This window comes from Simochromis diagramma, unplaced genomic scaffold, assembly GCF_900408965.1.
Source record: "Simochromis diagramma unplaced genomic scaffold, fSimDia1.1 OVJJ01000205.1, whole genome shotgun sequence".
NCBI lineage: Eukaryota > Metazoa > Chordata > Actinopteri > Cichliformes > Cichlidae > Simochromis > Simochromis diagramma.
The window spans coordinates 6,093,783-6,107,433 of NW_024386782.1; the positions used below are offsets into that span (position 1 = coordinate 6,093,783).

At 39.9% G+C, this 13,651-nt stretch overlaps 1 protein-coding gene across 2 annotated transcripts in view; it reads right to left on the minus strand.

Annotated features, from left to right (window-relative positions):
- The window catches only part of b4galt2 (UDP-Gal:betaGlcNAc beta 1,4- galactosyltransferase, polypeptide 2), a 210,820-nt gene that overhangs the window by 48,587 nt on the left and 148,582 nt on the right, over window positions 1-13,651 (minus strand). For both annotated transcript variants that reach the window (XM_040018758.1, XM_040018749.1), the window contains exon 5: window positions 238-425. In XM_040018758.1, the coding sequence (XP_039874692.1) occupies window positions 238-425 (188 nt within the window). The remainder of the gene's footprint in view (window positions 1-237; window positions 426-13,651) is intronic.

Consider the following 13,651-nt stretch of genomic DNA (forward strand, 5'->3'; position numbering starts at 1 on the left):
ACTCAAATTAAACACTGTTCTTTCACGATTGTCTGTCAGAACAAAGGCTGTAGGGGAAATTCTGTTAGGCAGGAACTAGCAGATTTAAATTCTATGTATTTACAGCATAGAAGAATGATGTACAACAATAATTGGAGTTGGCAAGACATGTATAGAGTCCACCTGACAAATAAAACCATGTGTGGGCTGTCAGTGTTTCAGACAAACGAGTGGTGAAACTGGATCTCATTCCATCACCTGAAGCCAAACTTGTCCATGGCAATGGCAAAATGTCTCGGCTGGTCGTAGCAGTGGTAGAGGTTGCGGTCGTCCATCGGGATCAGGTCAACGTCACTGAAGATGAAGCAGTCATATTCTGCATCCTTCAAAGCCTCCGTGTAACCAACGTTCAACAACTTAGCACGGTTGAAAGTGTCCTCGCCCAACTGCAAGACACACAAAGGAGAATTTGACATCAAGACACGAACCTAAAAACTTTGAGCACGTAAGGATACAAAGATATGCGATGTCAGGAAAACAGGCAGTGAATTTCTGATCAAATGTACATTATTAAAATGACCGTGTCATAGAAATGAGAAACAAAAAGAAGACCATATATAAAATAAGACATTTTCATTTTTCTTCAGTATTATAAAACAATATTAAAGTGGGAGTAGAGGCCCCTGAAGTTATAAATCTGGTCTTTCACATGTTATATGAATGAAAACAACATCTGAATGTACAACTACTACAAGCACTTTTATCATAAACAAAGAGAGAATGAGTCAGGCTGCAGCAAATGAGGTCAGGCTCAAATCAAAGGTGTTTTTCTTCTATTAATCCACTATGAGCTGATGTGTTTATTGACCCCAAGGAAAGATAATTTGCCTGAACCAGTGAAACCCATCTGCTTCTGCGATAAAAGATAAACTCCATATATATATATATATATATATATGTGTGTGTGTGTGTGTGTGTATATATATATACACACACACACATATAAATATGGGGTGCAACGATACTCGTATCGAACAATACAAAATAAAGTTTTAATTTATTTTATCAACTTTCCTTCTGACGATGCTGTCTGTGTTGAGCGCTCAGTGGATCTGCACTCGACAGTGCAGCCTAGGCGGAGTAGTCGAACGCAGATTCACTGAGCGCAGGGCAAGCTAGCGAGACAGAAGTTAAGCTCCCCTTGCAACATGGCAAATTGAACCTTCCACCACCCTCATTCAGATCTGGCGTTTGGAATTATTTTGGTTTTCATGTGATGTATGACCCTGAAGGTAAGCGCGTCATGGACTAAAGTAAAACAGTATGTTGGATGTGCCACGCAATGCTCAATTACATGGGTGGGAGCTAGTGTGTTAGCACAGTTAGCTCGTTAATGTGTTGGCTGTCCAGCCCCATGCACAGGCGATCCGCGGTAGCTCTGTAGTGGCATTAACGTCATTTTAACGAGATTTACGCTGACAGCACTAGTGGGAACACAACAAATATGACTGCACATTTACACTGACATCATCCTAGTGCAAAGACAAGTGGAAGCAGACAAAAACAACAAGCACGCATGCTACAAACTTTACCGAGTCATTTAGACAGCCGTTAGCACATGATTCTCCTTATGGGGACCTGATATGTTTAATATGCTGCTGAGAATATAGCCCAGAAGAAGCGTATAGTATTGCTTTTATTTTGGAAAGAGCCATTTCTCTGTAATAAACTCTCTTTTCCAAAGATGAGTGATTCCTCAATCAGATACAGGGCTCGCAAAATCGCCTGCCCAACGTCCAGGGGATAGCGATTTTTCCAGTCGGGCTACCAAAATCTATCTCTGCCCTGCCTGTCGGGCTATCATAGGAAGGAAAAATATATGTCAATGCTTTTGCATTCTTTCGGAAATGTAGCTGGGTAATTATGTCATTGGCATCGGTGAGCCACTGTCAATATGTGACATATTGAAATCGCGTTTGAACTTGCGCTTGTTTTTTGCTTTCACTTTGCAATCCCGTGAACTGTGTATAGAAAGCGACAGCACTGATTGGTGAGTGATGATAATTTGCGCACCAATTCCTCTGACATCGTCTTATCAATCGTTAGCTTATTATGCAAACATGACAAGTGAAATCTCCGGCAGCAAGCTTAAACATGTGAGAGGTTGATCGCGCAGAGAATCGCTGAGCGTTATGTGAGTGCGTGTGTAAAAGCAGCAGGATATATATTGTAGCGGGTCAGGGCTGTTCGGGGTTCTGTTTGTACAGTTATGTTTTGTTTATGTTGCCATAGTGACGGGTGACGCCCTCTAGCTGAGACGGTGTGTTCTTCCGGGGTCAGAGGACGCCCTGTGTGTTGTTGTTGCTGTGCGGTTGCCGCGCTGAGCAGTTAGCTAGCGGCAGTGTTCAATTCAATTCAATCTTTATTGGCAGACTTCATGTCCATAAAAACAAGACAAAAAACACACACACAACACCCCCTCCCCCCAACACAAGGTATAAACCATTAAATATATATATGTATATAAATAAGTATCTAAAGCATTTGTAAAAATATAAAACCATAATATACTTCTTCTGCAGATGTCAATAAACGGCTGTGCTCCCTGGCTAGCTCACGGGAAGCAAGACCAAACGACACCTCCGTCTCCTCGTTGTCTGAGCTCGCCACATTGGTGTCAGAAGTGGGATGATGGTGGCACCCCATGTTCTGACCCGAGTGACTTTTCCCCCGGCGGTCGTGACCGGCCGGTGCGCCAAAAGAAGGCACCTGGACATTTGCAGGACTTTGTGTGGGGTAATGAGGTCGTCGGGGACGACTGACCCCTTAGGTGGGGGCTATGTAGCGGGTCAGGGCTGTTCGGGGTTCTGTTTGTACAGTTATGTTTTGTTTATGTTGCCATAGTGACGGGTGACGCCCTCTCGCTGCGACGGTGTGTCCTTCCGGGGTCAGAGGGCGCCCTGTGTGTTGTTGTTTTTGTTGCTGTGCTGTTGCCGCGCTGAGCAGTTAGCTAGCGGCAGTGTTCTTCTGCAGATGTCAATAAACGGCTGTGCTCCCTGGCTAGCTCACGGGAAGCAAGACCAAACGATACCTCCGTCTCTTCCTTGTCTGAGCTCGCCACAATATTTTAGTTCTGCTGAGCCAAATAAGACAGGTCAGGGTGAAGAAGTGACAGCCAAAGAAAAGCTTACCACAAAACGGAAAAGTTATGACAAATCAGACTATAAGGAAAAAAGAAAGTGCAGCTTTATGGTTTCATGGACAAAAGAATTTCTGTGGCTGCAATATGACGAGCTATATAACCGGGGCTGCACATAAGTGGTCCGCAGGTGCGCATTCGCTGTCAAAATAAAAAACGGGCACAAGATTTTCAGGAGGAGGACAGACATTTGTTTAGAACTCTTAAAGATGTCGAAGAAGCAAGCTCCTTTAAGCAATTACTGTGATGTTCCTCCACCTCCAAAGAAATGTCAGAAGGAGTCTGAACCACAAAAGAAGTACGTATTCTCGGAAAAGTAGTTGCAGGAGGTGAGCTGGCTTCAAACAAATGATGAACGCACAGAGATGTGGTGTGGAATGTGCCGTGAAAATTTAATAAATGACAAATTAAAAAGGCATGAACATTTTTTTTGTATCAAAAAAAATATCGAACCGTGACAGCAAAGTATCGAACCGAACCGTGAATTTTGTGTATTGTTGCACCCCTAATTTATATTTTATATATATATGTATATATATATATATATATATATATATATATATATATATATATATATAAATATAAATTTTTGTAATGTCTGCTGCACTTGGGTGAAATTGATTCAAGCTATGTGTGAACGTGTATATGAAGTAATAATGTTTTTACTGTTGATAAATCCAACAGTAAAAACAGTGTAGAAAGTGGAAGACATAGTTCACGACAAAAAGCGAGCTTTAATAACTGATCTCCAAAAACAAAGCCCAAAGATGCAAGGAGCAGAAGTAACCCAAAAGTCTGGGACAAAAGGGACTTTACAGAAAAGAATATAAACTGGAACAAGACAGGAAGTAACACTGCCACAAACCAGGGCTTTTTATAGTCAAGTGATAGGGGAATTGACACAGAAAGGTAGCATGAGACCGGGGAAGACAATGAGACGGGGGAGGAAGTGAAGCTCAAAACAACACACAAGAGAAAACTGGCAACATATGTATCAAAATGCAGTACTGTGCAAAAGTCCCGAGTCATTCCATTCTTTATATTTTGCTTCCAAGGAGCCATATATGTTGTTTTAAACTGGTCTTGTGCAACAGTTTTCCAGGTTTTCTGAGGCACTTTTAGAGTTATTTTTAACATTTTTCCTTAGACATCGGTTGCTTTTTCACTCTCATGCATAATTTGTTCACATTTCTTTCGCTGAATTTATGAAAAAATGCCAAATACAATGGTTTGACAAACATGAAATAATATTTTTGTACCATAAAGTTTATTTTTAACAATTAGCCAAAAACCTGGAATATCTGCATGGTGTTCAGTGTGTCCTTCAAACAGTTTGAGGACACTGGAAAAGGGGAGGACAAAGTGACAGCCCTAAAAGCTATTTGCAGGAAACTAATTATCTGAAAGTCATGTCTTTAGGAAAAAGGAAAAATCTAGCAAAAACCTGACACAATACTTCAGAGATAAATCTGACCATTCAGTTGATCAATCAACTACTTTTTTTGTGAGACTTTTCCTGATTTCTTAACACTTTCTGAAATTTTCTTTCCCTTTCATCAAAACATGTAACGCTGAGAGCATCACTAAACATCAATATTTAGTGTCTGCAGTGTTAGTCTGAATTTAATGCTACAAACAGAATGAAGTGATGTGTTCGCTGACCCTAAGAGACCCTGCTGCTGCAGTGAAGTGCATTTATTTTTCAGACATCCATGGCCCAGGTTCAACACTTTGGCTAAGATAAATTCTTACCCAGCAGCATACCGGCGTGAGTTAGTTGAGGTTAATATATATGACAGTTCAATAGTGTAGAGGGTATTGTATATCTCTCTCAGCAGAACCCTTCTGCAACAGCTTGGTAAAGTCCAAGCCCTTGTCTAGCAGCAGGGAGGTCAGCAAGCAAGAAGAGAAGTTACTGCAACCTGAGACTGTTTGACACTTTGGCAGTCCATCAACCTCGAGAATGCTTTGGATTTATTTATTTATTTATTTTCTTTTGCAGCTTTCATGAGAACTACAGTGAAGAAGAAGAGTCAAGGAGTGGAGACAGAAATGTGCCATCAAAAAGGGGAAATATAAATCCAAACCATTTGTTTTGTCAGTAACTGGTGTACGAGACCGAGTCATAAAGATGGTTCCCCCTCGGGAAACCCTTACCTTACACTCGGTTTACAACTAGTACATATATTTTAGAGCAAATTGCCTCGAGCCCTTTTTTTCTTAAGAGGAGCAAGTACAGCCTTTACTGCAACAATTACATCTCTAGTTGGGTCAGCAACTTCATCTGCCATAAGTGCAAAAACCTGATACAGGCAGGAAGCAAAAGATCCAATATAATTTCTGAGAGAGACAGAGGGATGAGATAAAATTAACCTTATGCCCTAGAAATTACAACCATATATCAAAAAACTGTTTCCTAATTATGGCTTAGTGACAAATATCACTGCCTGAATTTTGTGGCTCTAAACCGGAGGATTTTCTACTCCTAAGGCTGGTGTCTATTATCTGGGCCAACAGATAAGCAATTTGAAGATGCTAAAGAGATGGGCTATGCCTGTAATAGCAATTTTGGCATTAACTTAAAAAAGCAATGACTGAAACAGACACACCTATAAAATAAGTAATTCGCTTTAGCTAAACACATTATAGCAACAAGTTGACAAAAATAAGAAAATTCTATTTTTAAATTAAAATGTGAGACTTTTAAAGAAGCCTTATGCAAAGTCTCCAAGATGTGACAAGAATATCAATTTATATTAATGAGACTCCACATTCATGTGGCCTTCCAATTTTGGATTAATGCCCAAGTGTACACAAAGTAGCAGAAAAATTAAAAAGTGTTACAAATCTGCTGCAGTCACCCAATACTTGGCCAAAAGAGAAAACCACCCACTTTTGACAGCAAGGTGAATCTTTGAGATGATTAATGTATCTGCTGTCTGTCCAAACTTCTGATCAGTTTTTGATTTTTTTGTCGTACTTGTCTCTATACCGGTGCATTATCTGTTCGAACCGAACGTGAATCAAGTACAAAGCGTAATCCCCGTGGTAAGCCCACTAATACCTGAGATTTGAAAGCATAATCCGTCTGTGCAGGTAACACACAAAAAAAAAATCTATTGTCACAAATCCACCGGGGCTCCAAGTATCAGCTAAAATGGGCTTCTGCCTGTTTTTGAACAACAGTGGGTTTATTAGGTCGGAACCATATCGTATGAGGTCAGAAGAGCAAAATACAACCCAGGACCAAACAGCAGACAGATCAGAGGCTGGTGATGAAGGGGGAAAGAGTGGAAACAAGAATACAGATGATACTACAACAGCTTGTGTGTTCTGTGTAACTGTTGTGCATTTTTTCCAAGTACTGATTTCACTAAATAGTATGAGAGCTAGCTGAAAAATTACAACCAACCACACCCTGTATAGAAAATAATATTAGGCCACACTAATCCCACTACCACAGGTGTATAAAATGAAGCACCTGGCCACATGGTCTGCCTTAACAAACATTAGTGAAAGAGCGGGTCAATCTAAAGAGCTCACTGAGTCCCACCATTGTGACAAGTTAGTTAGTGAAATTTCTTCCCACTTGGATTTTCCACAATCAACTCTAATTGGAATTATTACAAAGCGGAAGCATTTAAGAACCACAGCAACTCAACTATGAAGCAGCAGACTGTGTGAAGTTACAGAGCAGGCTCACTGAGTGCCTAACAGTCGCCGACGCTCTGTTGACTCGTTGAGTTCCAAACCTCCTCTGAAAAAAAGCAATTTCTCCCCATAGACCAACACTGGCAGAAGACATCTGCAACTCCAAACGATATAATAAAAGTGTGACTCTTTTGTTCATTAATTTTAAAATCACCTTCCCAGAGGCTAGAAAAGCAATTTTAAAATGTGATGCCATCCCAATTTCAAGTCAACTTTGTAACTGCAGATGTGTGGACACGAGCAGGAAAACAATGTGCATGTGAAGTGAGAAAGAAACCAGAATCTTTCTTTCGGTGTCTGGTGTCCAGTTGTTACAACACGTAATATTATATCACGTCTTATTTGTTACACAGTACAAAGATGCTGGCCGAGAATCCTAAACATCATTGAAACAATGACGCAATTAAAGTTCAACCTGACTTTCCAATATTTCCGCTGTTTGTTATCTCAAGTGTCTGCAAATATCTCTCAGAGCTATGTAAGAAAAATGCAGTTCTGCATAAAAACAGGGCGCTATTTTGTCCCAATTCCTTGTCTTGGCTTTGAGGGGAAAAACTTCACTTAGTGCAGTCGCACATGCCTCGAGCCTTTATACTTGGTTGCTGACACAGACACAGACAGCTGGAGACCTGATGGCCGAGTAGTCATTCCTGTCATACTTGAAATCGCCTTGACATCAGCTGCCTGGGAGCATGCATAGCTGGTGCATTGCAATGTAAATTTTCCACTGAGAAGGCATGCACAGAGTCCACGCTGACTGTCTAAGGGGGAAAACATTTTCCCCTTTAATGATGCTGGTAACTTTTCCGTCTGTAGCCCATGGCAGTAACGCTGTATGGATTTTGATTGATTAATAGTTTCTCATAAACCTTGTGGAGTTTTATCAGAAGTTTACATTTTAAATTTATTTCTCAATTTGTAACCACAGTCGACACAATTTGACATCCTTAAGTTAAAGCATAGAAAACCATAGACAAGATAGATAAATCAAAACAATTTTTTCATGTTAATGCAGAAGTTTTAAAATGTTCTTTTCTTCTTTGGGTCCTAGCTGGCAGCTGGTCCAGGTGGTCGACTGTGGTGTACTGTGGGTCCGCAGGATGTCAAGCTCTCTATGTGACAATCTTCAAAGACTTTCGATCAGTGGCATTGGTTGTAGCTTGCTCGAGATCAAATTGTTGGCCCTTTAAGTTGTCCCCAGTCTGTTTGGTCCATGTTTTCTTTGGCATTTTTGTTTGACGTGCCAATGAGCACGCTGTAATTAGTGTGGTAGTTGACCTGGTGCACAAACCATTGAAGTTGACGTTGATGTATTTGGTCACTGCCAGTTGGTTGCTGCTGGCAACAGTCTCCAGTGACTTTGTTTCCCATGTGATCACTTATAGAAACTCCAAGGACTTGTCGTAGACAATGCATTTAGAACACCTCAAACTTGTCAATGTCTTGGTTTCAGAGCCGTAGGGGAAGATGGGCAGGATCAGTGTTTGGAAGAGATGAAAGTAGGTGTTTTAAAATTTAAAAAAGGGATTAATTATTTCCCAAAGTTTAGGAAATTTTGGACATTTGCCAGTTCTTTGCATGCTTGTCACGTATCATGATACATGTCATGTTTTGTTTCATACCGTGGTTTTGTTTTTTTGCTTGTTTTAATTACATTTTTCTGTCTCTCTCAAATTATATGCTTCTGCTACAATTTAAGAAACGCATTCTCCTTTTTTTGTGCTGGAACCTGCAATTTTCTTAAAATGTAACCACCGGTATTTTTTTCTAGGAGACTACATGAGATTCAAACAGAGGTGCAAAAGAACACAAAGAGCTGTCAGGCATTGTTGTGTTTTTCCCAGCAGATCAGCTCATATCTTTACAAAAAGTCCACCCCTCTTTGTGTGCTCCTAACCTCATTAAGCATTATTGCGGTCACTGTTTATTATTTTCATTAAGACATCTGTGTGGGAAACTCCCATCAACGCCGCTTTATGGTGCTCTATGTCTTCCCTAATCACTTCATGCCATAAGCGAGTTTGCAGAAGGATGTAAATAAGTAAAACTGACATATGTTACAGTGGACAGGGCACTTAGGCATTGCAGGTAAACAGAGGCAGTGGGATTGATAGGTGCAGATTTTACATGTCTGAAGTAAGAACAGATACCTAGAAGGTGTTTTTTATTGCATATATTCAAAATTTTAAAAATGGTTAGACAACATATGAAGAAACATGCTGCAGATTCTCCTTCTGCTCCATTTTTGGGCTTTTATTGTTTCTTGTTTTTTTTGTCTTGATGCAGTATTTTCCTCTACTGCTGGCCTTATTTTCATGTTTTCTCTTCAGGCTATTGTTTTCTGACCAAAACCTGTCTTTTTTTCCTCACGCAGAATGCACTGGAAAGGACTGTTCAGCCACAATTTGCCTACAGTGGCCCACAGGGGACAGCGAAACCATTCATGTGTGAATATTTGACAAATCAACAAATTACAGGGTGAAATGCAGAAAGGGTACTCCAATTTAGCGGAGAGCAATTTTTGGCTTCTCATTTGCAAATTCATAGGCATCTTTTAACTTTCAAGGACATTTCTGCTCCATTAATTTTTGATCAGGCTCTACATAATACAGTGTGCATATGCATGCGGGCATGCAGCCTCAGCCTTGTGTAAATGAGTTTACTGACAAGTGTGACAAGTATGTGTGCCACAAAAATAGTTTTCTTCAGTTTGCTGAGACCTCTTCAGCTCACACTTGGAGGGAATATTGAAAAAAAAAAAAAAAGTAAACAAGAAGTTCCCAAGATAGAATTTCATCTGTCTGGATGCTTGAAAACATCTACTAACCCTGACTGAAGTTTGTGTTTTGCATGTGTGCTTATTTCTGACAGGGGCGTCCGTATTTTAAAAAATAAACTTAAAAGCAAAGCAGGTAGCGATCACTGTGACAGATTTTGTTTTGCAGGGAAGCTCTTCACCGTTTAGTAAACTGTACATACAAAAGTTTTTTTAATTCGCTGTTTGGTAATTGTGGAGTAATTGCCAAAAGAGTGCTGTGTGCTGACATTTGTGTATTATTACAGTAATCTGGCAGATCAAGTGTGATGTGCAATAAGTGCACTCAAGGAGAAGCTATCGCTATAAAATCAAAACTTTTAAATGCTCTCTTCACTTACAAATAACTAGAAGCATCATTTACGAGCCAGTGTTTACTCATTACTTATTTAAATGTGTAAATGTAACTAATGAACTGAATCAGTCAAGCGTGGAGTGGAAATGTAAATATGGAAAACTGCATTCTTAAAATGTTGCTCGAGATTTATTTGGATTAATTTCCTTTTATATCCTGTCATATTTGGATTTCTGCATATCTTACCAAAAGTGGATACTTTTAGTAACTTTAATTGTAACAACATCTTAACTTTTCTTTTCTTTCTCGTCAATCAAGATTTGTGTTGACTACATTTCTTACTCGATGATGATGTTGGTGGCTCACCACTATCCATTAATAATGCGTTGGACAGTTCTTAAACCAATTTTAGTACCTTCAGTAATCTCCTTAGTGGTTTTAGTTACTTGATGATAATACTATAAAATAGAGCATCTTTACAGATGTAGGCCACAAGAAGGTGAAAATAAACCAAAAGAAAGTAAAGTTTCAAACTGTAAACTGGACACAGGATGTTCACATATACTAGATTATAGGCGAGCTAGCTTCTGCAGAGATGACTGCTACTTATTGTACGGTGTGTGATTGGTAACTGTGATAAAGTCAAAGGAGCAGCTGGGAAAGTGAACCGCTGGGGTAAATCACTGGCTGCCTCCGGAAAAAATGGGTGGGGTAATTGAAAGGAAAACACTCATCATCTAGCGACAAGGTGTCCAGTCACTTCACTGTAGAGGCTTGTGACTGACAGCAGGAAACTCTGGTTCCTGTTGTGGTTGTTGGCAGCTTCCTGTAATGTGTGTGTATGTGTGTGTGTGTGTTCCCGTGTGCGCGACAGGCAGGATTTGTGTGTCTAGTCAGTCCTGACTGGTGGGGATGATTGCAAAACAAAACATGCTTTAAGGAACAATGTGGAATACCAACAGTGATAAACATTCCAGCAATTTTTAACAATGCCTCTAAAAGCCGCTTTGCATCAAAATCTTTAGTGATGAGATTTTCAGCACCTGCGGCGCTTTGTCAACTTTTGTGAAATCGATAATTTATCACTTCAAGAAACCCGAAGAAAACAGTCATTGTGAGAAACCACTGGTGTCGGAGTTCTGATAAAAAATTCATGTCGCTATATCCCAGGTGTCTTGAAAGCTCAGTGCACTTCTGAGTTGTCCCGCTTGTTAGAAATCTGCGTGTACCCACCCATCGAATGTGATCTCTACTTCCATGACTACTGTGCCAGAAAATGACCCTGCGGTTCATTTGTGCAAGCTCTTAATACAATTTGTGGTTAGTGCACGCTAAAAGTACGTGACGTGTAGCTGATGTGTGTGTATGTTTGTGTGTCAGGGTTAAAAATGTCCCCTGTAGTCACTGTCTGTGCTTCTCATGCTGCTTTTTTTACGTTTGGTTTTTTTAGCTCCTCCTTCTTTGTGATGAATTCAGCTGTCACTCCTTTTCCTGTTCAAAGCCACTTTTAACCAATCAGCATGCTACATACATCATCCCAGTTTTGTCATGGTCCTGAGCCTGTGGACTCAGTGGTTTTGGTTTTGATTATTATCTTATGTTTCAAGTTAATTCTTGTTAGGATTATCTTGTTCTTAGCTTTGGTTTCTGTTTTGTATTTTGATAGTAAATACAGCTCACTCACTGCATCATCAGCCTGTGATTGGGTCCTTTTTCCTTCAACCCCATACGACTGCCGCTGCAGCCGTGACAAGTTTGGCTACATGCTACATGTTTGTGCATAGGATCCACACCTAAAATCCTTCACCCTGTGTAGTGAAATGCCTTCACACACCATTTTCTAACATTTAAGATTATGAAAACCTGTTGTATTTTAATCACAAACCATATTCTTTTCAGTAAGTCAGACTCCTTCATGACAGTCACCTGATTCTTAACACACTTCTAGTCCTTTGACGTGGCAGCAGTCTTTTTTAGCTTCAGTAAGGGTAGAATACGTTTTTCAGACGTCCAATATCATCGTTCAGTTGAGGAACTTGTTGCTGCTTTCAGAAATTTCACAGTACTTTAAAGATCCATAAATTTCTCTACCATGTCTGTAAAACCTGCTGCTCAATTATACAAATGTAAAACATTACATCCTTTCAAACAGGTAAATATTACACAGTTAAAGGTGCAGCTCTTGGATATTTATTGCTGACATAGCTTAAATCCTTTAATCCACTAAGTCCTTTTGTAAATGTCACCTTATCAAGAAAAGCATTTTAAAGGGAAATAATAATAAGGACTTGCAATCTTTTTTTCTTTTTTTTGAAAGCATGTTTAGAATAAAACCCACCAACACTAAAACCACTTCAGTCCATGAGGCAGAGGTAGAGTAGAGTTGTTTCCACTCTCACCCAGCAACAACACTCATACAGTCAGTTTTCACGGTCTTGGTGATGTCCCCAATTATTTTAACATAAATACATAACATGACCCTTAATTATAATAATTATTTTTTTATTCAATTTAAACGTATGTTTTCAAAAAAAAGTTTATGGGAGAACTTTTCCTCTCTTTAATAGTGTGACAGCAGGAAATGGAGCAAGAGTGGAACTGGGAATGACATGCAATAAAATCTCAATAGCTAAGCACCAAGGATGGTAATAGACAACATTAGCCAGCAATGCCCACCCTGGAACCGGTGGGTGGGGAAGTAGATGGAGTTTCAACATGAAACAGCAACTGGGCGATCTCCAAACTCCTGCTGGTAAGAATCACATGACCAGATCCAAAAAATCCAGAGCAACCAGTTAATGAACCTTCAAAGAGCATTGCAGCCCATTTAACAGATGCAGCAAAGCAGAAATATGTTTTTCATATTGTGAATTTATGCTTGCTATATATGGTAAACTGACATTTACCATATAGCACGTTACACTAATAACAGTTATAATGTTGAAGTATTAGTCTTATAAACTGATAAGGGGTAGGTAAAATAAGTCAGCTAAAGCCTCAGTCACACAGGTCTGGAGACAGCTTGGCGACCTAATGGCAACTACCAGTTGCTAAGGAAAAATGTGTATTTCCCAATCAGTTTGGTAGGGAGAGGTTGCTGGCTGGTCTAAGAGAGGGACATGGTGCTGCACCACACATTTCTTTGTGAGTGCTTTGGTTGCTAGCAGGCTGCCACAATCACCTGTAGTTTGCATGGACGATGTTGAACTGTCTGGAAGCACTCGCTAACTAACCACAAAGAGGTAGGGAAACGCGAAAGAAATGCAATGCAAACTGGAAAACCGAGAATATCAAAGTAAAAGTGATGCCTTTCAAAATGCAACCAACATATTTCTAAAGCCACAGCGTTAACTTTGAAGGTGAATGGTCTTCGTTTCGGGTTCGCATTGCACTTTCACAGTTCAACCACCACTTGGCAAGTAGTTGGTGAGTATTTGCAATTGGTGTTGCAAAACAACATACCTGTTTGCAATCAGTGCTAACTAACAACTTCCAGCAACCACTTGCCAGCTGGTTGGGGAATCACATTCTTCCCTAGAGACTGGTGGTTACAAAGCGGTTGCAGACTGGACTCTAGATCTGCACGACTGCGGTCAAATCTAACTTCTGTATTATATTTATATAAACACATAATATTCTCCAAAAAGTATAA